This window comes from Urocampus carinirostris, chromosome 13 (assembly GCF_059441175.1).
Source record: "Urocampus carinirostris isolate Australia breed hairy pipefish chromosome 13, RoL_Ucar_1.0, whole genome shotgun sequence".
NCBI lineage: Eukaryota > Metazoa > Chordata > Actinopteri > Syngnathiformes > Syngnathidae > Urocampus > Urocampus carinirostris.
In genome coordinates this window covers 8,618,182-8,644,680 of record NC_142361.1, presented here as the reverse complement: position 1 = coordinate 8,644,680, position 26,499 = coordinate 8,618,182, and the positions used below count along the sequence as shown (strand labels likewise).

The following is a 26,499-nucleotide window of genomic DNA, read 5'->3' as shown; positions in this document are numbered from 1 at the left end:
TAAGGTCTTGGAAACCTCTTGTGTGGGTTCAAATCCAACTACCGGACTTACTGTGCGAAATTTGCATGCTCTTCCCGTGCTTGCGTGGGTTTCCTTCCACATTCAAAAGACATGCATTTCAGGTGGATTGGCCGGTCCAAATTGTCCCTAGGTGTGAATGAGCGAGCGAGTTATCTGTCCATGTGTGCCCTGCGATTGGCTGGCAACCAGTTCAGGGTGTCTCTGCCCACTGCCCGATGATTGTTGGGATGGGCTCCAGCACCCTCACGACCCTACTGAGGATAAGCGGTGCAGCTAATGACATGAGGTGAGATAAAGCAGGATACTGAAAAACCAAGCAAAAAATCTGGAGTTGACTGATCTGGTCCGCCTCAGAACACAGAGTCTGAGTTCGACATTCATGATGTAGTGTGTACAATAAAAACCAAGATAACTTTTGTAAACAAGTTTATTCACCCCCCCAAAAAACAGAAATAATTATTTCAGCACCTCTCTCAGTTATTTCCCCACTTGCAGTAAATTTAGTGTTGCTTATTCTACGCAGCAGATTGGAGCCGAAATCGACAAGATGAGATCAAGCTAACAAAAAACGTTCTTATGTATTTATTTTTTTTCAGTACAAAGATTCCTATACGGCAGGGGTAGGGAACCTATGGCTCGGGAGCCGTAAATGGCTCTTTTCATGAATACGTATGGCTCCGAAATAAAATGTAACTATTGCACATCTCTGTGGCGTTCCAAAGTCAAGTGATTTCCTCCCGATTTTGGTCCATATAAAGCCGAAGCAACTTAATGCAGAAGTTTGATAAGAAACCATTTAAACTGATAAAAAAAAAAGCGGATCCCTGCACACAGCGCAAGGCACTTCCTTCTCTCAGTCTACACCGAAAGTGAATATGACGATGTGCTTATCGTTTGCAGTAATTTGTGACATTTGTACAAAAGTACTTTGCATGCATTGTTTTGAAACCGTTATTAAGGACAAATTTCATGGAAAAATTGCCTCAACACTCTTAACTCAAGGTGGAAGACAAATTGTAAATGGCATATTTACATTGATTTGAGACACAGGATTTGGCATTATTATCATTTCATACATTTGATTTCATACATTTGATTTCATACATTAAATCATCAAATTTCACACAGTGAAATAAAATGTGCTGAAGAATTAGCTTTTGTCTAGAGAGCGTGTTTGGCAGTTTTTTCAATTTTGTCTGAAAATATATGATGTAGCTCTCTCAATTTCTTTTTAAAACATTTTTTTGCTTTTATGGCTCTTTGGGTCAAAAAGGTTCCTGACCCCTGCTACATGGCGTACACACAAGACATATAAAATACGGGGAAACGTTTAAATTGACAGTCATATACTCCTCAAATATAAAAAACAAGTTTGTTGCATTTTGGTGTCAATCAAACACAAAGCCCGCCTTTGTAAAGAGACTGGTAAAACCGGTGTCCCATCATTCATCATCCATGCCAGTAACCGGTTACGTGAGGTGTCAATCAAACAGAAGGACCGCCTCTAAACCCATTTCCTCTAAAACAATTGGCTATACGAGCTGTCGATCAAACTCCGACTCTGAGGTTTGGCCTCGCCCTCTCCCGGCGTGAGTGACAGGTACGACGGCGTCGCTCGCACGGCGACCCGGCGAGCGCAGACGCCAACCGGGCTCGTTCCGTTTGTGGCGTTGAACGTGATGCAATGCTCTGTTTCGGCAAACGTAAGGCCGCCCACGACAGCGACAGCGCAGGGGGAGCGCGGACGGAGCGCCCGCGGGTGTAGCCTAGCTCACCGGCTAACTAGCTCGCCGTCCTGTGTGGAGCGGTGGCCATTGTTTGAATCGGCGGCTAACATGGCAACGTCGAATAAGGACAGTAGCGTCGGCTAGACGGAGAGCTCACCGTCTTCTTGTTCACGGTAGGCAAAGCTTTCACCTCAAGTTTTTTTGTTTTTTTTTAAAGCGGAAAGTTAGAATACCTCCTTTGTGACGAGGCCGCCGGAATGTTGCTTGCCATTGAACACTTGACCGTGTCAAACTAAGCTCTGTTCGAACGCAATGTTTGACTTCAGCTGCCTTTTTGTCAGTTAGCTTGTCAGTGGCTCACTTGAGAGGACAACGTTCAGGTACATTATAGCGAAGGCCTCATTAACCATCGGCCTCCCGCAGAGAAAGCAAAACAACCCATCATTTCTTAGCATTTTATTTTAAAGTACCTTTAAAGCAGTGTTTCTCAACTGTTGGATCAGGACCCAAAAGATGGCCTTTGACCTTTCATATAAATGGTAAATGTTCTGCATTTATATAGCCCTTTTCAAGTCAATTAAGACCTCCCAAAGCGCTTAACAGTGTACTTCAAACTTACCCATTCACCACCCACTCACACACCAATAGCAGCCATGCAAGGCGCCCAGCTGCTTATTGGAGGCATTAGGGATTCAGTGTCTTGCCCAATAGGGTGGTCCTTAATAGGGGTCGAAATTTTTTTTTTTTAAATATTGGGCTCTGACCCCCCGCATATGTTCATATATCGATAAAAACACACTGTGTGCAATTTTGAACAATTTGGATAATATTTAGAGGTAGCTCAACGACTTTGAAATTTCCCAAAATGATAAAATTTTGGCAATTTTCGAGAAAAAACGGAAATCTTAACCCTATGTGTACGGCGTTTTAGAACATCCAATTTCAGTCCATTGCTTATAATTGTAACACAAGAAAAGTTACAAGTAACTTTGTACACTAGGTCTGATATAATGTGCGAAAAATCCTTATTTTTCATACCAAAATTTCAGAGGCCTTGAGCGACCTCTAAATATCCTTTGATTTTGATGAAACTTTGCCTAATTACGTTTTGTATATATTGGAACATATTCAAGGGGTCAGAGCATGAAATTTTAAAAGTCGAAAAATAAGGACCACCCTATTGCCCAAGGACACTTCGACAAATAACACGAAGGAGCCGGGATTCGAACCTGTGGTCTCTTGATCCCAATACCAGCGCTCTACCTCCTGAGCTAATGCCGCCCATATAAATGACAGGAAAATTATAGAGAGTCAATTAGAAAATATAAGGGTGACAATGCCCTCAATCCCTTCTTTCTGTTCAGTCAATCGGCACTGTACCAATTGTGTTCGATGGGGACCATGTCTCATTTTATTGGGATATTGTTTGTTTTATTTACTTTTTCTGCCCACAATTTTCTTTTCTTCTACCATCCTTCAGGATGCTGTGCGGACCTTGCATGTTGTATCCGTTCCTGCGTGTAAGCCTGTCGTGAATACAACATATTTATCTCATCATAAATAATTTTTGTATTTGCGAATATTTTTCACATTGGTGATTGCCTTCTATTTTTCCTCTCCACAACCAACATGCAGCAACTCACACGCAAAAGCAGACAACACCAGCAATGTGTGTGTGGTGGTCGTCATGGCTGGTCAATTTTTACTTTTAAAACCACGCATCACTTCAGTATTTTGGGTTTACACAGAGCGATAGCATAAGCCCAAAAATACAGAAGAAGCAGTCTACAAACTTTGTCTCTAGAAGGCGCCAGTGAAAGGAGCAAACACTACCAATTTCAAGCTGCAATTGGAGTCCAGGCTCCCGGAAAAATCCGCCAAGCTATTTGGAAAAGTAAGAAAGGCAAATAAATCAGGGGTTGCAGCTTTTTAAATAATTTTGATAAAAGGAACTGAATTTTATTTTAATAATGATTTATTGTTTACTTCTTGACTTGATTTCTTAACCATGAAATTGCTCTTCATTATTAATTTGTACAGTATATGTTGTATTACGCTCACACTATCATAGTAGCATATAATGCAGAGGGGGGAAAATGAACAGTAAATTCGTCAATCGTTATATGTCTGATGATTATTCGTCTCAGTTTTTGTTTGTTTTTTTACCAACTGGAGGTGCTAAATAATTCAAATTGTCCCTATAAGTCAGGAAAATCTTATGTTTGAAAACCATGCATTTTGGTTACAAAATGTAGTTATATGAAGGTACACGTGTTACCACCCCCAGCCTTTTGATTGCTCCCGTAAAGTCCTAATACTCAAACTCTCGACCTCATTCAGTTCACATATCTTTGCAGTTCACCCCACCAACAATGATGATGACACAAAGGCATGTTGCGGCTTTGTGCATACACAAGCAATCAACATTGATGTGTTGTTGTTTTTTGTGTGGAGCTTGTTTTTATTTATTCATTAAAACGTCATATCGTCACGTCATATTGTCAAATATAAAAAAAAATGTGAATATGCTTGATGGATGTGTTTTGCTGCTGTTGGTGTCGGTGGATTTGTTCAAACCGAGGACAATCGACTTTGGCCTGGACGGATCTATTGACACTAACAAAGATGTTATATAATGAAATTGTGAATATGTTTGATTTTCGAGAAGGTTTGTTCAAACCTCACTTTGTGTTTGCTGTTAAAAACGTAATATTGGAATATAATATTGTGAATGTGCTTAATTGCTGTTGAGATTGTCATGATTGTTTTCTGTTCTTAGTGTCAATAAATTTGTTCAAACCAAAAAATTAAATTGCTGCACTAGATCACGTCCAGCTGTTGTTTAATAATTTTTCCCCAATACTACATCGTGAAAAAGCCTATGAAAACATGAATGTCCTTTTGATATAAAAAATTGAATGGGTTCCATGACAAACTCTTTGACTGCGGATTAGAGCAGAGGTGTCAGAACTTTTTCCTTTGAGATATGTGTACATAATATCAAATGACGCAAAGCCATTTTGAATGGTTTCCATTGTAATTATCCATATTAAATCAAAAAGCATATGTGTATTATTGTAAGAGGTATGGTGTTATTAGAGGTGTCCCATTCCAATATGGATATTGGTCTATGTATTCCCAAAAAACTAAATTGAAACGTTTCTTATTTCCTCCAAAAGAACCCAAATTGGCATTTTAAATAGGCACTTCTGAGCAAAAACTGTTCCTGTTCCCCAGCTTGCATATGTATGCAAAAAAATGGAAATGGATAATTAACTAATGTATCAACATATACTGTGTTAAGGGTAAGATTGGGTAACATTTGACCTCTTCTTATCTTCCTATTCTATTTGAATTTATGTCGTTTGGTTTGTTCGGTTGGTTTCCTTAACCACTCAGATGATAGGGGCCCCACATCTTGTGGTGTGTCTTGGGCAAGTACAGCCTGGTGGCTTATATGCCCCCCTTACTATCAGGTGCATTAATAAAGTAAAAATCTCTGTGGTTTTTGAAAATGAAAAAAGGTGTCAAGCAAATAAATAATAATTCAACCAGGTCTTGTGTCCGGCAAAAACCATGAAGCCAATCTGCACTGAATCACAGGCAGAACTCCAAATTCAGTACCAAAATAACAACCTGCTGCAAGATTAGTATTATTGCCAAAGTAGTAACTTTGGACACCAGGGGTGGGCACTTGGCAATAAGGCTCAAATTTGATTTCACGATTATAAAAAATAAGATAACATGAAAATGGGAATCCCAATTTTGTCACAATCCTTTTCATTTTCATCTTTTACTCATTTCTCACCATTTTCCTTTTATGTTCAACAAAAAAAACTGACATTTTGATTCTCTGTAGTTTATATTCCTTCCCTGTGCTTTGTAGTACTCATTTACAATTGCACTACATAATACAGACATAAGATACACTTTAAATTTTGCTTGTTTCCATAGGTATTAAATGAATATTTTGGGAATGCTGCATACATTTGAACTCTTTCCCCAAATTCAAGATGTAGAGAACAAATGTCATGGGCTTATCATTTGCTGGATGTTCCTGAGTATAGTCAGGTAGGTTTTTATTCAAATAACTCCATTATGGCCACACACCTGATCTTTGAATTTGTCCGAAGACTTGCATGTGTCTCTGAATGTTTCATGAGGCCATAGTACTCTTTGGACTAGGACTCCAATGCATGTTTCCTTTTTTCTGGAACAGCACTTTCACCATCATCGAAATATACTTTTGCGCGTAAAAGTAGAATTCAAACTTGCTGCTGGAAAATAGCGCTTATCAGTACCGTATTTTCCGCACTATAAGGCGCACATAAAATCTGATTTTCTTTAAAAAAGCTGACTATATATGGATCAATATTGAATTGCAAGGTCTCGCAACTAAGAGAAGCAGCCACCGACTCCATTTTTTGCGTAGAAGGAGTGCGCTGTTCATACTGGGAAATATTAAACAACGATTCTCTTTTATTTGTGCGTTTGTGTAAAGACCCTGAAATGGCTCCTATTAAGAGACACGCTTACAACGCAGAGTTTAAACTCAAGGCGATCAGTCACGCAGTAGAACACGGAAATATAGCAGCAGCGAGAGAGTTCAACATTAATGAATCGATGGCCAAGTAAGGAAGACTAAACAAAGTGTCCGTGGCAATAAAGTGAGATGGCCACAGTTAGAGCACACACTTGAACAGTGGGTTGTTGAACAAAGAGCAGCAAGTAGAAGTGTCAGTACAATAACTATTCGAAATGAAGGCAACAGCGCTGGCACGGGAACTTAACATTAAAGAATTCAGAGGTGGTCCTACTTGGTGTGTGTTTACGTTTTACATTTTACAGTTATTATGTTATTGCTTTATTGTTATTGTTTTGCACATTACGAGTGTCACTATATTGCGATTGGACTAACGTTTAATTTACCATAACAGTATCAGACGTTTTTTTGCATGTTGACTAAATGGAGGAAAAGTAAAATGTTATGCTTTGCTGTTGTTCAAAGATGTTAAAGATGGGTCACGAAAATGCTTTACCTCAGAGAAAATAATAAAACAGCTGTTTATTCATTTAGGGAGTGAATGGAGTTGTGGAAAGCTTGTTTGTTATCTATTAATAAAGTTTGGCTGACCTATCTGACTGTTTTGTTGACATTCCCTTTAGCGCGGCACCATCTAATGGTTGCATAACGTAACTACAGCCTCTACTGTAGTCAAGTCAAGTCACATTTATTTATATAGCCCTTAATCACAAAAATGTCTCGAAGGACTGCACAGGATTACAATTACAAAATAGCACAATTACCTGATCTTAAACCAGCATGCACTTATAGCGCCTTATAATGCGGTGCGCCTTATAGTGCGGAAAATACGGTACTTACTTTTTTATGACATATCATTTCTTAAAAACTTTATTAAAAACAATGTTTTTCATGAAGAGAAACCTGATTAAACCAATCTCTAAGTTGTATGTGTGATAAAATGGTGTTATATGATGTCAACCCAATATGTTCAATAAAATAAATATTAATATTTTAAAAACAATACACTGTTAAAATATCTAAACTAATCATAAAAAAATGATAATTGCATACATTCTATTCTATACCACCACATTACTCTAAAACAGGTAGTGTAACTTTAACACACTCTAAAATGTTAAGGATAATCATGTAGACATAACCCAGGTTCTCTTATACCCCCTTACGCTAAACTATATTTCTCTGGTATGTAGACTGATAATACAGCAACACTCACAGAAGTTCCTTACTCTTTGCGAAGAACTAATTTTGCACATTTGGAAATAGTTCACAGTTCATTATTCCTATATTTTATGTTATAGCCTTATTCCAAAAAGGATTGAATCCCTTTTTTCCCTCTCAAAAAGTTACAACACGCAATAATGAAATTTAAAAAAAAATGTAGATGTTTGCAAATCAATTCAAACTTAAAAATAAACACATCCGCAAAACCAATCACAGCCTTTCCCCGATAATTTGTTGAAGCGAATTGTCTGTAGAGAGCCATTTTCAGATCTCTTCAGACACATTCAAACTCACTGGGCCACTCTAGGACAGTTACGGAGTTGTCCTAAAGTCACTCCAGTTCAATCTTTGGCTAGGTTCACATTGAAGTGAAATCTGATTTTTATTTATTTTTATTTGTTTTATTTTATTTTTGCTGCACGGACACAACCTGTATCTAAGCTGTCAAAGTTGGTCAGAACGGCACAAATCAGATTTTATTTTTCACCCAAGACCCAGGCAACATTTATAGATGTGTGGTTCTTAATGCGATACATATCAGATCTTTAGGAATCTGACTTCTGTGTGAACGGTCAAGGTGCATCCATGGGACCGCGCGTCATCAAGAGGCGGGAGGAAGCATTGAACTAAACAACCATGGCGGTAGGGCTGCAACAACGAATCAATAAAATCGATTATTTAAAAGTGTCGGCAACTAATTACCTCATTGATTCACAATGTTGTGCAATTTATGCGACACTAAGCATGTTAATCGATGCAAATTAGTGCATTGGATCTCGTTGCAAAGGTCTAGAACCTCATTGGTCCAGAGAGGGCGCCTTGAGACAATTTTTTATAAAAGTATCTTACTTTTTTTGTATTGAACATTGCATCATCATTAACAAAATTGGCCTTATACAGACACACACTACAAAGTTAACAAGGAAACAGAAATTGCCGAAGAAATACAGAGGAAAAATTATGAAAGTAAATACAATTTATAAAGTAAAAAGAAATGAAGTAATGACCTGTTTATCTCAACACAAGGGGCAGACTTTTCTGCATATTTTATATTATTTGCACATTGGGAATGTTGATCATATTCAAGGATTTACCCAAAACAAAAATCAAATTCCTTGACAAGTTTTAAAAGTGGGTTTACATTTTGTATATATATTGGCGGATAACAATTTTGCTACACATACAAGTTTAATTTATTGTACCTGCTTTTACTTTGGATGAAATGTCAAAATATGACATGATCTTTGGATAAGGTGGTAGGAAAAGAGTATCTTACACATTTGCAGGTGTATAGCATACATTTGTATGTATGTTTGTAATTGTTATTTGTCAAACATTTGTTTTTTTTTGGGGGGGGGGGGGGTTTATTGATATTAGAGCGTTTTGTTGTCCACAGTGTTGGGCACGTTACTTTAAAACAGTTATAGTTACTACTTCTTCCAAAAACAGTAAGTAACTGACTTACTCTACAGTAAAAGTAACTAGTTACCGTTGAAAGTAACTATTTCCATTACTTACAAATTAATTGTATGTCAAAGAATTTGAAATTTTTTGAGGGGTATTCGAGTCAGTTCAATAAAGAAAAGACAGACAATTGTGTTATAGAACCTTGTCATATTTATTGCACTTTACCAGCAACACATTTATCCTACACTACAACTGCAAAGAAAATAAACAGTAAACAATATAATAAAATAATATTCAGCAGTAAACAATATAAAGTGAGTTTGATAAATTAAATCTAACTCTCGTGATCTCTTGTAAAGATAGGAATTACGACTCTTTTTAGAGAATCGGCTTGGCTCACTTAAAAAGAGCTGCTCCCAAATGGCTCTTCATCTAATCCCTAAAAAAATGCATTTTGATCTATCACAAGAGAAAAATAGCTTCTCGAAGGTAACTGGCTCTCGATTGGTGGGCATCCGGCTCCCACTTCCAATAGATGGCTCATAGAGCCGTTTCGTTATGAGCCGTATCATTCCCTAACGACAACGAGTAAGAATTGCGACTTAGCCCTTTATTTGGGCGCATTAGTAAATACTGTATTGGTAATGTCTATCTAATTAAGTGGTGATGGCTATTTTGAATGGTGACATAATCACAACAGACGAAATGTAACAAACTCTTTGAGGAAAGCAGAAAACTGCCGATGCAATCGGCTTCAGGTGTGCGGGAACACACCGCCAATGGCTTTCTGTGGCCAAAGTAACCCCATTACTGAAAAAAATACCGACATTACGTAACGTATAATGATATACTGCTTTTTTTTTTTTAAAGGTCTGATTCATTGATTACTAAAATAATCATTAGTTGCAGCCCTACATGGGGGCCGAAATCATGGAAAGCATTCGATGGAGGGAAAGTTTGGTTTTGGATTTAATTATTATTTGGGGCCTGGGAAACCCTGTTCATCCTAGGGTAGCACAATACATTTCAAATTGCTAGATATCCTACGCTGTTAGCATCCTTGAGTACTTCAGGAAACAACGAGCACATTGCGCAAGACGTCACTTTTCCTCTGCATGCAAGACACTTATCGCGTTCACTCAGGAGACGCATAGAAGTTACAGAAGATCACAAACAAGTCGCATTTAGCTGGAAATGTGAACGATCTTACCCAAAAAAAATAGGTTTCACCCAAAAATCAGAATTAAGCATAGAGCTCCGCAGTATAAAACCTAACCTTTGTCTCATCAGACCAGATAATTTTGTTCCTCGATGTTTTAGAGTCTTTAAGGTGCCGTTTGTCAAACTCCGCTTGTGCTGCAATGTACCTCTTTCTAAAAAATATAGTTTCAGTCTTGCCATGCTACGATACAAGCCTGATTGGTGGATTACTGTAGAGATTGTTGCCCTTCTGGAAGGCTGTCTTCCCTCCACATAAGAGTTCTGGAGATCTTGCATAGAGACAACCAGGGTCTTGTTCAACTCCCTGACTAAGGTTCTTGTCCCCCATTCCCCCAGTTTAGATGTCTGAGCAGCTTTAGGTAAGGTTGGGGGTTCCGAACTACCCTTTGTGGATGATGAAATCCAGTAGTGATCATTGGGATCTTCAAAGCAGCAGAAATTGTTATGCACCTCAAGATTTGTGTCTTGAGAAAGTCTTTTCTTGGTGGTCTACAGTAAATTATTTTGGCTTCTGGTTTATGCTCCTAGATGTATCTCATGTAATGGAAAAAAAAGTAGAAATTCCTTGACATACGAGTAATTAAAAAAGTTTAAATGATAGTGCATGTATTTTTGCTTCTTGTTCAAATCAATACTGTTCTTTTCTTAATGAAGTTTTGAAATAATATGCAATTAATTTGCAAAAATCTTAAAAACCTTTTAGATGTCAATAGGGGGTTTTGTGTCTATAACTTTGAAGGAAACAAACAATTTAATTCATTTTGGAATAATGCTGTAATATAACACAACATGGAAAAAGTGAGGCACTGTCCACTTTTCTAATGCACTGTGACTGTGGCTGAATAAATTAAATGGGCTCAATTGCATTCATCTAGTTATATTGCCAGGTAGAGGCCCAGGTGTGCATACCGTTCTACTTTTAATTACTGCAATGTGCATTATTTGACAAAGATGACTATTTCTCTCTTGTTAAAAATGTTTGTTTATTCTTGCAGTTGTGGCCATCCCACATGATGAGGGACGGTCCCCCGATGAGGAAGCACAACCTGCCCCTTTCTCCTTCTACTAGGGCCACACTCCGGCTTTGGGTACCGTCCTAAAGCCCTCGCTACCTGTGCCCAGACCCAACCTTCAGAGCACTCCCCGAGATGACCGACAGGAAAGAGCCACCCTTTTTCAACGACGACCGCATTGGAGCTTTTCACCATAAACTCCCCCTGTATGATCCCATGGAGCTGTACATTGAGACTCTGACAGGGACCTGCTTTGAGCTGCGTGTGTTGCCCTTCGAGGCCGTCATTTCAGTCAAGGCCAAAATCCAAAGACTTGAAGGTACTGATTAAGAATGCATGATAATCCTCAGGCCAATTAAAAGCGAATTACTCGGTTGCAAGTGAAATCATTGTTTTGCTCTTCTTTTAAAAAAAAAAAGCTATGCAGGCATATTATATTACGTTTATTAATGAAGAACAACTATATAATCTTTCTCCCTGCCATAGACCTTTATTTTCACCAACCAAAATAAAATTGTTTTTTTGTATAAACTTGTGTGCATAACTGCATTTGTTTGTACACAGTGGCAGAATCTTTTTTTTATTAATCGTGGTCATCACTAACTAGGTTATGTACAGCAGACTGCTGTCGGAAGGATTTTTTTTTTTTTCCATCGTAAATTAATGCTTATGAAGTAATAGGAGCATAGTTTAATACAAAGCTCTGACATTTGCTGTATGGTTTTTCTTTTGGGGAAGGGGGAGGGTGATCATAAGTTCCTTAGGCGCTGATACAAAAAGCACCCTTTGTTCATTCTCAACCTCTGCATGGTAGTACTCACATTTTTAACCAAAGAAAAAAAACGCCTTTGTATTTACGTTTTCAGCAATTTTTTGGGGGGGTCTCATTTTATTCCTGTGGCGCAAATTGTAACTGCTTGAAAGAAAATGTAGGTTGGTAGGAAATAAAAACAATCGCACAGCAAAAGCTGTATAACATTGAGCTGTGCAGAGATGTATGCAAGTAGAAGAGCGATCAATTATAAGCTAGATGAAGCTTGTCGCAATTTGCAGTAGCATTTATCTGTCTAAAGAGGGCACTCCTGTGGATCAAATTATACTAATAGGTGGTGTCTGTTTATCTTTGGATAAAGGCATCCCAGTGAGCCAGCAACACCTCATATGGAACAACGTAGAACTGGAAGATGAACACTCTCTCCACGATTACGGGTAAATGCTTCCTGCTTCCCTTTCTTTTCAAACTAGATCTGCTGTAGCGTCATCCAGCCTTGCTCCCTGTCCTCAGCCACAATAGTCCAATGTCATGTGTTGTCATATATGCTTGTCACCTAATTCATTCGTGTCTCGTCACAAAAAAGCTTTTGCAAATGAAGTGTAAAGTTCCTCTTGACGTCTATGAAATGTTTATTATCGATCTTAAAACAGGATTTTTTTTAAATACTTAACCCCGAGCCTGGCCTCATTTGCTCCTTGTCTTCAATTTGAATGTTTCTGAAATATTAATAGTCAGCCCTTTTTGCAGCATAGCGGAGGGCTGTACCTTAAAGCTGGTCTTAGCTATGAGGGGAGGTCCTATCAACACCCGAAGGGGTAGGAAAAAGACTACTTAACAGATGGACAATAGTCTGTTTTCACATTTATGCACCCTGCTGACACTCATATCTCTCTTTCACTAGTAAATATGGATGATCATTTGAAAGATGTGGTGGGCAAGATGGATGCCAAGAAAGAGGAAATTTGGGAAAAGAGTCCACTCAACAAGCAGGTCACGTTTGTGGTGTACCGTGAAGGTGATCAGCTGAACTTCTTTCGGGTAATGGACAACAGAGGAGATGGTTCCCTTTCACCACTGTCTGAAGCGTACAGGTCTGCATTTAGAGAAAAACATTTGCATCCAAATGATCGTAAAAGACGATCCAGGGTTCCCCCAGGTCTTAAATACTTGAAAATGTCTTAAATGGTGTCTACAAGTATTGAATTCAACTCTCAAATGTTTTAAATTTTACCTATCTTATTTGCGTGATAGAGCTCAAAACTGTATAAAAATAAACTAACAAAAGTATTGAACCTTGTGTCGTGAAACATTTTTTTTCCTATCTCTGACCGATAAATGCAAAATGTCTCTCGAAGAATCCAGATTTCCGCGTTTTTGAAAATGCAGCATCATTTGGGAGCTTTACTCCAGTCAGTCTCTAACCTGCTGTTGGGAAAGTGTAGGTTTTACCCATTGTGGTTGAGTGATTTAAAGTTGTACCCAAATTCTAAAAGGTACAAAATGTGAGAAAATGGTACTTGTGTTTATATATGTCATTGGTATTTTCCAATTATTTTCAGAGATAATGAATTTTATCTGTCCCGTCTTTGACTTCCTGAGCTCTGACTTCATGTGAAGCATCCAAGCAAGCCAGTCACCCTATTGGTTTACATGTTAATTAGTCAAAAAAGCTTTGAGTGCTTTAAGTTTTGTAGTTTTTTTGTGGAGAATACCTAGGCATTGTGTCCCAGGCCAGTGCAGCAAGGGTACAACAAATGCGAGCGAATTGGCAAAAATGACACACAGAAACCAGCTGGAACACGTCTGGCTAAACGGCTGCTAAAAATGGCGAACTGGGACAGATGGGCGGAAAAACGGGAGGCTGACCGACCAAAAACATGCATTCACGTAGAAACTGATTCCGATTTTTCAGCTCTGATGGTGTAATCGAAGATGTAAAGCAGTGTATGTATACTTTATTGTTTTCCCTTCTAAAAGATCTTAATGAGTTTTAGATATGTCACCTCACTCTTATTTTTTGACGCATCCAGTGTTACAAAAGAAGCAAAGTTTTCAGTAAGCTGTCTCTGCAGATAACTTTATAAGTTTATAAACTATGACGGAACGAACCCATCATGGATGTTCTTAAGGCGTGTCCAGGTTTTCTATTTCATGGTAATATACCAAATTAACGTGGCAGGGAGGAGCCTTGCTGTGATGCCATTGGGTGCTGTGTTCTAAGCGGACCAACAGCAGCGTAAACTTGAATTAAACAAAAATAAAACACTTACTTCGGTTCCCATCAATCATCTTCACTTTGAGTTAAACATGAGGGTGCCCGCGTCCCTTTATCCACTTCAAAGATTTCTCGAGAATAGTTTTGGGCTGAGGAAAAAGGACGAACCTCACCCTTGCCAATCGTTCCGGATACCTCTGATCAGCGTTACAAGTGCCCAAGACACATCGTCGAACTGTTTTTGATACAAAACGCTCTAAAAATGTTTCAGGTTACAAAGCTACTCCCAGTATGAAATTAATTCATAATTAGAGGTACCACTGTACAAGCGTGTGGCTTATATGTGATACAAAGATGGATGACCTAAATCAGCAGCCACTGGCTGTGGTCATCCTCGTGTTCCGATTGGCTGAGAACAAGTGGTGTCTGATTTCTTAATTACTCCAATGAATACTATGCTTTCTGTTGATCACTGCAATCGCCGTCTGTTTCTCAACAGGGCGCTCTATTGTTTTGGTTCTCTTCGTCATCCGGTCACGTCACAGTTCTAGGGGATATGAGATCAAACTTTCTACTTTCAAATTTAATTACTCGAGATCCATTGAACATGGAATATTTTGAAACGTATCTGCATGATTGTGGGAAGGAAAACTACACATTCTGTGCCCAATTACAAAAAAGGGTCTTTGGTTATTCTTTTAAAGTATAGCTTAGTTCAGGCAGTAACATGGAATTAGCAGAGGGACTGCCCAGCTAATGCCCAAACCCTTTCCGCTGTCATCTGTCGCGGCGGGGTAACGGTGGCAGTCTGGTGCGAACCTCTGTCACCGGGCAAAGCAGGGCAATTAAGTCCCTGCTGTCGCGACCAGGTAGCGACGGGAACCGAGATCCGTTACTACTCAGCGCCTGCCTCCCGCGTCTGTATTCCAGAATAGTTGCGTCTTAAATTTTATCACATGTGGTCTTGAAAAGGTCTTAAAAGTCTCAAATTTGAATAGACTTGTTCTGGGGGAACCCTGCCATTTTTTTTCTCAAACATTTTACAAATGTGCAAATATGCAATACTCTTTACCAGACGCGGGTCTAGGTACAATACGTGCACTGAGGAGGAAGGGAGCAGCGAGCGTTCTGCTGCTGCGCTCAGTAAGGAGAACTCTATCACCATGAACAAAATGAAGCTTCTCAAAGCCAAGATGGAAGACATGAACATCAACAAGAAGGTATGGCGACTTGAATTTAGAAATCATTGGGACAGGAGTGTAATCATATTGGGTGCTTAAAACCTAATAATAATCCAGATTTTCTACATCACATGGAGAGGCATGGAGATTTAATGTGTGCAACCATCAGTGGCGCACTATAGGTTACCTTGCTCCTATAGTCTGTTTCAATGATTAAATGGCATGTTGGGTCCAAAATTAGCCTGTATTCTGTGAATTGCGACATCCAGTTTTGCAACTGACATTAAGTAACACAAATTTCCACTGTGCAAAGTCTGCATAGCAGGGATGGCATCTGTAAAGCTGATGTTTACTGTGTAAATTGGACAATGCAATACAATATATTTATAAATATAGGTGAAACCATCGAAGATGCAATTAGTAACTTTTCAATTATTATACTTTTTTGTATTTTCTGCAAAGGCACATCCCCTCATAATATGTTAACCTACCTAAATAATATTCATGATGGAGCTGGTTGTACAAACTCGAGGGGATCGAGCCAATGTAACGCCTGCTAGAGGTATCTAATAGGCATATGCTTGCCATGGCAAACAAACCCTCCCAGCAGCCTGGGGACAGTTGTTAGTGGTCACCGACTGTCAATTCCTTGTCTTTCTCCCCTTTGCTACTATTATTTCGAACCCTGCCTCCTATAATGATGTTTAGGGGTACACTGTACCCATATTATTTTGCCTACAAGGCAAACTGCTCTACTGATTATTCCATAAGCACCTAACTCTTTCCTAAATATATTGCTGCTAATATTTTTACAGAATTATTGTTCTGATGTACTTAATACTTGGGCTACTTTTCAAAGACCACGTTTTAATTCTCATGATTATTTTTTCAATTAATTGGATTAAAAACACATTGTTAATTTGCTCTTAATTCAAAGATTGAAATTTTGTGGATGAATAAGAAAATATTCTACAATAATGAACAGTAAAAAAACCATTTGTTTAAAGGACAACAACTTTTGGAACAAGAAATTATTGCAAATCTGAACTTGGTGACACGTATCAACATTAACATTCCAAGTGTATGTCAAATACTTTAACAATAAACAAAAGTACATACAAATAAATGGTATACACCTGCAAAAAATATGTATTTTTGATGTTTAAAGGTACATGACAAGAAATAAATGCAAATGTGAAAGCCCAGTCACATGATTTTTAACATTAACAAGCAAAAGTAACCACTATCACCTATGTTCACTATCTCACTCACTCTTCTGTCTTTGAGAACTTTGCATTTCAATCGAAAGATTTGAGCATCTCAATGAGCATCATATTGAGGATGCTCTCAGTGATGCCAGCTGTTGCTGTGGCGTGCATGATATCTCTTTCTCATCATGATGCTTGTCATTGTTTGCTGTTTTCTATTGCGATAAGAACATAGAATGAGTATTATGACACAATAATCACTCAGACTTTACCAGAAAAGTAAAACTTGATGCTTAATCTCAAACTTATCAACATCATTGTGTGCAAGTTGAGCCTTTTTAAAAAGCACAATTTAACACTGCTTAAGGCTACTCCCTTTGGGCACATGTTTATTGTAATGTTCAGCTGATTATTTTTTTTTCTGTATGTTTGGAGCAAATAATTTTTTGTTAACTTTTGTTAATTAGTGGTGTACTGTTTTTTTGTGCTGTGCCCAAATAAACTTGATTCTTTCATTTACCTGAAATAAAAAGTATTTCCCTCACACAAACGTAGTCAGTAACAAGCAAACGCTAGCACATCAAGCGAGCGACCAGAGACTAACCTTACTTTTCCTCACTTAATCACTCGTACTTGTCCAGAAAATTAAAAGTGTATGCGTGTTTTTATATAAAACGCAATTAATCACTTCTTAAGATGATTTAGCATCTAAAAAGTAAACGCTAACATCAGCAAGCTACCAGGGACAAAGGTTACGTTTCCACTCTCAAAAACGCAAAAACCAAACTAAATAAAACAAATAATGAAGTGACTTATCCTTCTTTGAGCTCTCTTCATCCTTGTCAGTGACTCCATGTTTTTGGTTTTAATTGTTGCCTCACCATCGTGATGCTCCCGTGCCATACTATTCCAAAGCTTGTAAGTGAAGCACTTATTAGTTTGCAGACTTCGGTCGAACTGTTTCCTCCGTGTTTGTCATATTCCATGGGTTGAAATGACCATAGCCTTTGAAAATAGTGCCTTAGTTCTCACTCCACCTCCCTCAGTTATGCTCGCTGACTGGCTCCGCGACGTGCTCAGTGATGCATAAATCGCGCAACACAACGAATCAAACCAATTCGTTCTCAACGCTTTTAATCATCGATTTTAATCGATATGATCGATTCACGGTTGCAGCCCTAAAATATTTGCCTATCTATGTAACCAATCTTTTTTTATCTTTTAAGTTTTCTTATTTCATGTTTATTCTGGATTGCCATTTCTAATCTTGTTATAAACAATATTCACTGCAGTGTTATCAGTTACATTACAGACAATTCAACTCAATTAATGAATCACTACAAATGAGACATAATTTTATTTATTTGTTTTGTTTTTTATTCTGGAGCCGAAGAAGATGTGCAAGGCAAAACCACGCCCCCCTATCGGTCTCCATCCGCCGACGCCGACCATTACGCGACTCCATCAGCGCCTGTTACGTTCCCTGCCCCAGATTAACCCGTCTCGTCAATGTGCTGGACATCTGCCTACCATAGCAGACCAAGAACTCCCTGAGCATGCCCCTCCCACCGACACCTCTGTGACCACTTCCTCCCAGTTACCTTTCCCAAGACGATCACCTCCATCTTTTCCTTCGCCATCTTGCTTCATGCTTCCGGAGGAGGAGCCGTGGGAGAGGTTTCCGCCTTTCAACAAAATCCGGGCCCCTCCCAAGGTCTCCCGTTTGGACATCGGGGGCTCTCGGCTAATGCGGGATTGCAAGTACCCTCAGCTCCCACCGCTGTGCACCAGAGGTTCACCCAAAGCCGCCTTTGACCCACTGAAACAGGCAGGTGAGGCATTCGGGTTGAGTTTACTGGACGAGGCCGCTGGGCTGGTGGGGCCTTCACAGACCACTTCTTCGTTCGGCGAAATTGCCGACCCTCTAAGTCTGGATCTCTCCCCTAAGTCGGAGGAGGTTTGTCGAGCCTTTGAACTGGGGGCGCCGCATCAAATGCCGCTCTCCCCTCTCAGCGCTTGGTCGCTCAGGACAGCCGGTGGCACTTTGACCAGCGGAACTGATGAAACACAGCTCAGCACTTCCTTCCACTTAGATCCTCCGTCATCCTCCCCCAGCTCCCCTAACCCATGTTTTCAGCCTTTTGACTCATCCCTCCCCTTTCAAGCGCACCCCACCTCACAGGTGAAGCCGAGCATCCCCTCACTGCTACCGTCAATGATGTCCAGTCACGCAACTCGTCTGCGCGGCGTGAAAACTGAGTCGCCTGGAAAGAGAGCCGAGCACCACTCCAAAAGAGAAGCCAGAGGCATAACTAAAATGGCCAGCCAAGCTTGCAGAGAGCAACTGGGCCCTTTGAGCAACTCTGCAATCCTGGCGTCTCTGTCAGCAAAGGTTGGGGACAGAAGCGGAGCGAAGAGAGGCGGCCTAGGCCTCCCTATGCCTGCTGCCACTCCTGTAGGGCCGGGCGTCCTTGGCTCCGGGCTGCTGGGCCTCCGTCAAGAGGATGTTGCCCGACACAGAGTGACCGCATCCTCACATACCGTAAGTGCAGAATAGAGTTGTCTTTTTTTAATTTGTTGGAAACTCGCCTAAAGGTTGAGTGTATCGTTGTAGGTGTCCTTAAATAGTTTAAATATGTTCCCCAATAATTATGTGTTAATAATGTCTGACTAAGTTTAAAGAGCTCTTATGCTTCATTTTCCACTGCATCTACCTGCTTTTATCTTAATTTTAGCAGTACTGTTTGGGGCAAAACACATTAGGTTTGAGGAATGGGAATTGTGGGTAATGCTGGAAAGCGACGTCATGCTTGTCCCTGATTTGTCAGTGTAGCATAAAATATAAGAAAAGGCCTGCTTCAAATAGAGTCCAAACGCCAATCCAAACCCCAAGAAAGATGGAAAAGTTTATTAGAAGCACGTGTATCATAAAGGAGCTGACTGAGGCTGCAATGATGACCCCGAGAGATAGCGGCAAGACAGTAACAAAGTTCCAAATTCCTTACAGCTTCGTTAACTTGGGAGTTTGTCTAATTGATTTTGGACCATTATCAAAATGCGTTTTTTTTTCCTTTTTCTTTGTAATTGTGATTCCTTAAATGTTTTTAACTAAAACATAAACAATAAATTAATATGTAAATAAAATCTGGCCAACCAAAATAATTCATTCCCCCCCCTAAATTGCATTTTTCTACACTAACAATTGATTAACAGTTAATTTAAATTTGCATCGGAAGATATTTTAAGCCCACATTGTGCATTGTGAAGTCTGTGCCTCAACATCATGGACAAGCATGTCCACTGATTTTTATTTTTATTTTAATCCGAGCTCTAAGCCACTTTCAACATAATTCTAAAAGATGTATGAAATTAAGGGAATTGCAATAATTGTTCAGCAATGTACCTTTTAATTATCCATAATGTATGGGCTAATTCTGATTTGTGTGTGGTAAAATAATTTTGGTTGTGAGCTTGAATTTAGGGCTGGTATTGCCCGCTATTGAAACAAATTTTGGCCATTTTTGGATAACTTAAAAAGTCAATGTGGTCATAAAATTTTCCTGAAATTATTTGATGTTTTGTATCCCTAGGCCAACAAATGTCTGTCCAGCGGGGGAGTCTTGCCTCCATTTGGGAGAATTGGTAAGTGTTCACTGCTCAGACATTTCTCATTAGTAAAAATATTTAAGCCGTGCTTGGCCAGTTCCACCATGCTCCAGTAGCACTGACCATCAAATATTCTGTGTTGCCTTCTTACTCTCACAAGGATAATGTTATAACAGGTGTGTGTGATGATATTTCGCATAGCCCACACCCCACTTTGCTGGTTTTCTCTTTACTTTTCTCGTGTTTGGCATTAATGTTCTCCCCACAAAAACACCAGTTAATGTGACCAGACAGTAGAACATTTAAATAAAAAAAAAAGAACATTCGAAACACTTAAATATATTTCTCGTGTAGCCAATAGCAGGTTTCTAAGCTGTTGTCTCAAAATTGAGCTCTTTTTGTGCAAAGGAAGAAAATCATCGCCGTTATTTTAGAGTTTACAAACCCCAGCAGCTTGTGTGAAATCTTTTTGGGGAAATAAGACTGAACGAGGATAATCTACATAGTTTTTTATTGTGTAAGTTCTATAAGAGTGTTGTATGAATGTATAAATTGCTTTATTAAAGACTCATGATTCAAAAACAAACACATCAAAAATTTGCTTCAGAGGAACAAAATAATGTGTGAATAAGCGAGTAAAATGTATGTTTTCCTGTTCCTTGCGATGGGCTGGTAACCAGTTCAGGTTATCCCCTGCCCACTGCCGGAAGATGGTTGGCATGGGCTCCAGCACCCTCCGACCATAGTGAGGATAAGCGACGCAGATAATGGTTGGTTACTAAAGTAGGGTGATATAAAGCATTATATTGAAAAACAAAGATAAACATTTGGAGTTGGTTCCCGCCTTAGAACAGGAAGTCTGCAATTAAGCTTCTACCTAAAAAAATCCAAGCTTAAACTATTCAAATTTTAAATTACAGCCCAAAGCTTTAATTTTTAAAGCAAAGCTATAACCTGCACTTCAAATTAAAATGATAAAGCTTGTATTATTTGGGGGGGAAAAGCTTTTGTCAAATTGAGCAGTGCTTGAGCTGCTTTGTGTGCTTCAGACATGGCTTATGTCAGCACTTATATATAGACATTTTCACTGACTGGCAGCCAAACAAGTCTAGTTTATAGGCACAAACGTCAACCAGAACAGATCTCATCCAACTAATGTCAGATTTATCACAGACTAATGTGTGCAAACAACAATAATAATGCAATCTAGGAGCAGTTTTCTTCGTATGGCTCCTCTTTCCTTCGACTTATATCCTACTGCGAGCTGCTCGTTATCCTCAATTCTTTTCTCGGTGAGCAATTTTGACAACACTATTGGATTCAGACTGAATGTAACCACAAATACTTACTTAAATGAGATTTTGCACAAACAAACAATCTGTAGAATCCACACTATTGATTGTACGTCTCTGCTTTAGAATACATTTGTCGATGGCGGCAACGTATTTTTTTGTGTGCGCGCTGTTCAGTTTAAAATCCTTGAAGCTTTTCGAACTTGGGTGTGCAAACATCCCTAAAATGCCTGATCATCTAACATGAGCTATTCATGTTTGTCTGGCACAATCTAATTTCAGCTATGCCCAAAAACTTTTCCATGTGTTTTATTTGGAGAAAACATTGTCAAGAAGTGGCTCAATTATCTTTTTTTTTCCCTTCTGTGCAAAGGAACTCCTTCATACCACCTACCTCCTGTCAAGGCCCCCTCCGGCACCAAGAAAAAGAATTCGAAGCACTGCTTCCTTTGCGGCAAGAAGACTGGCCTGGCTACCAGCTACGAGTGCAGGTAAGAAAGTGCGCCATCATGCTGAAGTTCAAACCGGTTTCTTCACTGCTATGTTTCCGTGTGGCGCATCAGATGCAACTGCAAAACGCGAGCATTCGTCTTTCTCTCAACTGTTAATCCCCTTCATGCCGTTGATTCATTTGCATCCGGTAGCTGTTCACAAATAATTCCTAAAATGGCCTGGCAGTGATTCTGCAGTAATAATCCACAGAGCACCCTTTAGTGATTAGCATTTCTTTGTGCTCTTCTGAACTTCCTCTGAGCCCTATATAATTAATTTATTTAAAATTTAACGTGACACTAAAATACTATCTGTTGCCGTGCTTTGCAGTTAGTTTTTGGTTGGTTGACACATTGACTTGTGCACCCAAATGGTTGTTTGACTGACATCAACACCAGCCTATCACAGACGCGCATACACACCCACTCAACACACACAAAATCAATCGGATATGTCGCTCAAACATTAGCCAAAACAACCTTTTGGGATGTCCCGAATGAGAAATGAATCACACACGGACCAAGTAACAGATTTGTAATCTGTTGGCATAGGAAAAGAACAGCAATTGGTCACGAGTGGAAAGAGGGGGCATCAGCATCAGCAATAACTTCACAAGTACAGAATGCGACATTCAAGGATACAAAATGAGAAGATGCCGACCTGGAAAAAAACCTTTGAATAATAGTGATTCAAAAACTAAATTAATTTTAAAAAATATGCAAAAAAAAATATATCATGCACACATATTTGTGTACTCATACGTTGAGAAATTTGTATTTATTTTACATAACTTGAGCTACACCTAGAGAGAGCTAACATAATTTCCAGCCATTTTGCTGCTAACTTATACCTGAAAAATGAAAATCTTTCAAAAGCTAAACCATTTGTGTATCTTTCATAACAGGATCTGTTTTCTTCCTTTTTGGACAGAATGAAGGATTTCAACTTAGGTGGTGCTTGGCTTGATGAGTGGATTAATAATAAAACAATACATTGTTAGCATGCATTGTGTCACATTGCATTTTGAATGTTCTAGCTTTTTTTGTTCAAGCTAAAAATAAGCTTTTAGTGAAAATATGCGTCTTTATCTCAATGGAAATCTAGCATTGTTATCTCCCTGTGTCCTTCTAAGCTGAAAGGTCACATCGTATTTTTAAAAAACGAAGCCCCCTTGTTACATCTGCCCATATATGTTATGATTTTTGTTTTGGGCCTAATCTAACTAATACTACTGCAGAGTGACTTTCTATCTTAAATAGCTTATTAGTGGCAGTAGAAAATAAAGTACCTAGTACAGCGTTGAACATTGAATTTTGGAGGATTAATCAGTCAAAGCCTAACAATTTGTCATTCATCATTCGTCCCATTTAAATGACATAAATCCTCAGTTAGACATTTTACAGTTCGTTGTCTACCAAAAATGTGCCTTTTATAGATTTGAGACAGTGACAAACAGGTAAAATGTGATACCTTTACTTACAAGCTACTCGAGGTGCGAGATTTGAGATTCAAATTTTTTAAGCCACAATTTGCCCGATATTTTAAAGAGAATCTAGGCGTTTCCTGCCATCGCTGTGTTTCCCATAGAATTTGTGGCCCTGGTGGGTGGACAGTTTAGGAGGGTGCGTGGGCATTAATTGTCATACTCATATCGTTGGTTTGGTAACAATACAGTATTGAATATCAGATTTGCTGCTTGTGTGATTGCTGCTATGAAAGTATGCTTGTTTTTCTTCAATGGTTTACAGGAGGTTATTGTAACGTGCAACAGCTACAGTTTGGTCCCGTGTCCACCAAAGCGGTTTCCAAATATGAGTAGATTTTTTCTAATTGCTTGCAATGATAGCGGCGTGTTTTTTATGCCTTGTACCCAAATAGGAATCATACCAGAGTTGGAGTTAAGACTTTAACCCTATGCCTCCAATGGTACAGATGACATGAAAAGGCATCAGAGCTTATCTCTTGATCACACTATTTTTAAGTACGGTACCAGAAAAAAACTGACCTGGATAGGACATTCTGATAGTTAAACGGACTCACCACTTTTTCACATGTGCGTCAATGACATTTTGAAAGACTAAAACAGAAAACAGTCTTTCTACAAAATACTACACAAGGTCCTTTATGTAAATATACATATTAAACCGAGAGGTTATTGATGCACAGGTAAAGAAGTGGAATGACTGTTTAAACAGACTCTCCACGTTTTCCCCTGTGCGTTCTGAAAGACTGAAACGGAAAACAGTCAACAAAATATTATACAAGGTCCTTTATGTAAGTATACATACTAAACCGAAAGGTTATTGATGCACAGGTAAAGAAGTAGGAAGACTGAACCTATCAAAATTTACTATGCAAATCAGTGTCGGGCACCTTTGAGTAAAAGTAGTGTGATCATGAGATAACTGAATGCCTTTTCGTATGTCACCTTTGCCTCTGATGGTCTAGTGGTTTCAAATCTGAGAGAAATATTTGACGAAAAAACCTTTTTGGGAGTCCGAGTTATAATCTGCTGGCATTATATTTTTGAAAATACAGTATATTTTCCATAATACAAATTTATGAGACTCTGGCGGGACCAATTAAACCCTGGGCAGAATCTTCCCATGTATGGGAAACAGTGCATTGGGAAAATGCGCTCATTATAGAAGAAATTCTATAAAAGAGTACGATCCATGAACTAATTATATATATATATATATATTCACATATATATATATTCACATATATAGGTATCACTGTAACTGTGCATGATCCGTCTTTCAGATGCGGCAGTAACTTCTGCGCCACTCACCGCTATGCAGAGACGCACGACTGCTCATACGACTACAAAGCAACCGGGAGGCGTTTGCTGCAGGACGCCAACCCGCTGGTCAGTGCTCCAAAGCTGCCCAAGATCTAAAAAATCCTTCGTAAGGAAAAAAAAAACTGCCGAGCCTAGACGGAGGGATATTATTCACCGACCTGTGCTTTGTTTTTATCCCTCTCAGCCAAGGTGAACTCTCCAAAGAGAAGAAAAATGTGGATAAGCAGCAGATGATCAATGTGAACGTGTTTTTTTGTGGGGTTTTTCCCCTCCCAAATTCAATGAATCATTGAAGTCTGTGCACATACGTAGCCTGTTTTCTGCATAAAAGTACCTGCTGCATGTTGGGACATTACATTTTAAAAAAGGCAAACGCCGATTGAGTTTAACCGGGCAAATATTGGCCGGATGCACTTTAGAAATATCAAATTAAAACTCATAGTCTGGGCTGAGGGCTCTTTTTTTATTGACGTCAGTGTTTGTCTTATGAGGTGTTAGTCTTCCCTCTGCCTCCTGAAACCCTCAAAAAATGACCACACAAACTCCACTTATGTTTGTGCCGTTTATAGTATTTATTCACGATATATTTAAAATCAAGTATGCAGTCTGTGTTGGTTTAAATGCAATATACAATTGTATATAAATGATGATGAGGGAAAGACTTTTGAGATGGGATGTTTAAATGTCTGTAGGTAAGTAAAATGGTTGCCATAAGAATCGTTTTGTATTTATTTTCTCTTTTATTTTCTCAAACATTTTCATTGTATGGCTAGGGTTGACATTTTCAATAAAGTTTCTTTCTTTACTTTCAGAAGTTCCGATACAACCATTGGTGTCTTTTAATGTATTTTCTCAACTATCATTGGGATATTTTAAGCTGTAGATGTTGGTGAGCTGTTCTAGTTGTCCTTTCCACGCGGCCGTGTTTCTCCCAAATAATTTAACTTAACTGTCAAGGTGCCTTTCTGTGCACATTTTAGACTGAAATGACATCCTCTGTGGAGTCCACCCATGAGCACCATTCTTCGACAACGTTTTACATAGAGTTGATGAGTGCACGGGGATATTGGTCCGTGCCAGTGATGTCTTTAAGTATTTTCTAGATACAGTACTTTATGAATTTGTTAAACCTCTGAGAATTCTGCACTTGAACTCTGTGTTATCTTTGGTGGACGGTCACTCTTTGGGGGAGAAGCAAGAGTGCCAAAGTGTGTAACTTTTACATAACCCCCGTATTTTATACATTTTGATCATTTCAAATTGTGTATGCCATAAAACAATATTTGTACAAGCATAAAATGTGTTGCGCATTTCGGCTCCAATCCGGATCATCGCGTTAACTGGTAGAAGATTGCTAATATGGTTGCGCTACTCAAGTTAAACTTGTTTATACAAATCATTTTTGTATTCTACATAGTCTGTCTTGCTGTGAGTAAATGGGTGTCTCATTGTGTATGTACGGTTATCATTGATAAGGGGAATTGCAATTACTAATAAAGGGAGCTATTGCCTAAGGATGACGGGTATGCAAACTCTATTCATCGAATACCTATCTGACTGCTGATTGATGAAATGCCAGAATTTGAGATGTTTTTTGTTTTTTTTTTATCCTTTCCCAACTTTATACCATTCAACAGTTCTTAATTGCAAATTTTGAGAGAGCTTTTTTGTAATGAGCAATGGTGGACATCGGACAATTCTTATTGGGAAGATTCTCATGAGGTGTATATTTTATATTGTTCAAGCCATCTCTAAGCCGCGCATCAGT

General features: G+C 38.9%; 1 protein-coding gene across 4 annotated transcripts; it reads left to right on the top strand.

The window, feature by feature from the left end:
• Window positions 1-1,580: 1,580 nt before the first annotated feature.
• On the top strand, window positions 1,581-26,248 carry zfand4 (zinc finger, AN1-type domain 4). Of its 4 annotated transcripts, none has more exons than XM_088351228.1 (11): window positions 1,581-1,921; window positions 11,139-11,475; window positions 12,290-12,365; window positions 12,679-12,746; window positions 12,833-13,022; window positions 15,222-15,366; window positions 17,923-19,077; window positions 20,126-20,177; window positions 21,807-21,924; window positions 24,692-24,797; window positions 24,916-26,248. In XM_088351228.1, the coding sequence occupies exons 2-11, from the start codon at window positions 11,292-11,294 to the stop codon at window positions 24,922-24,924; spliced, it is 2,103 nt and encodes a 700-aa protein (XP_088207354.1). In that variant the 5' UTR covers window positions 1,581-1,921; window positions 11,139-11,291; the 3' UTR covers window positions 24,925-26,248. The 4 variants fall into 4 exon arrangements, with proteins under 4 accessions (XP_088207354.1, XP_088207353.1, XP_088207352.1 ...); XM_088351227.1 differs by having other exon boundaries at window positions 24,692-24,837; XM_088351226.1 differs by adding an exon at window positions 5,703-5,819 and having other exon boundaries at window positions 24,692-26,248.
• The last annotated feature ends 251 nt before the right edge of the window (window positions 26,249-26,499 follow it).

Excerpts from the sequence above, each read along its gene's own strand:
- zfand4 (XM_088351227.1), top strand. The coding sequence starts at position 11,292 with ATGACCGACAGGAAAGAGCCACCCTTTTTCAACGACGACCGCATTGGA. Across the intron at positions 12,366-12,678 it reads CACTCTCTCCACGATTACGG|CATAGCGGAGGGCTGTACCT; the intron begins GTAAATGCTTCC and ends CCCTTTTTGCAG. Across the intron at positions 13,023-15,221 it reads CCACTGTCTGAAGCGTACAG|ACGCGGGTCTAGGTACAATA; the intron begins GTCTGCATTTAG and ends ACTCTTTACCAG.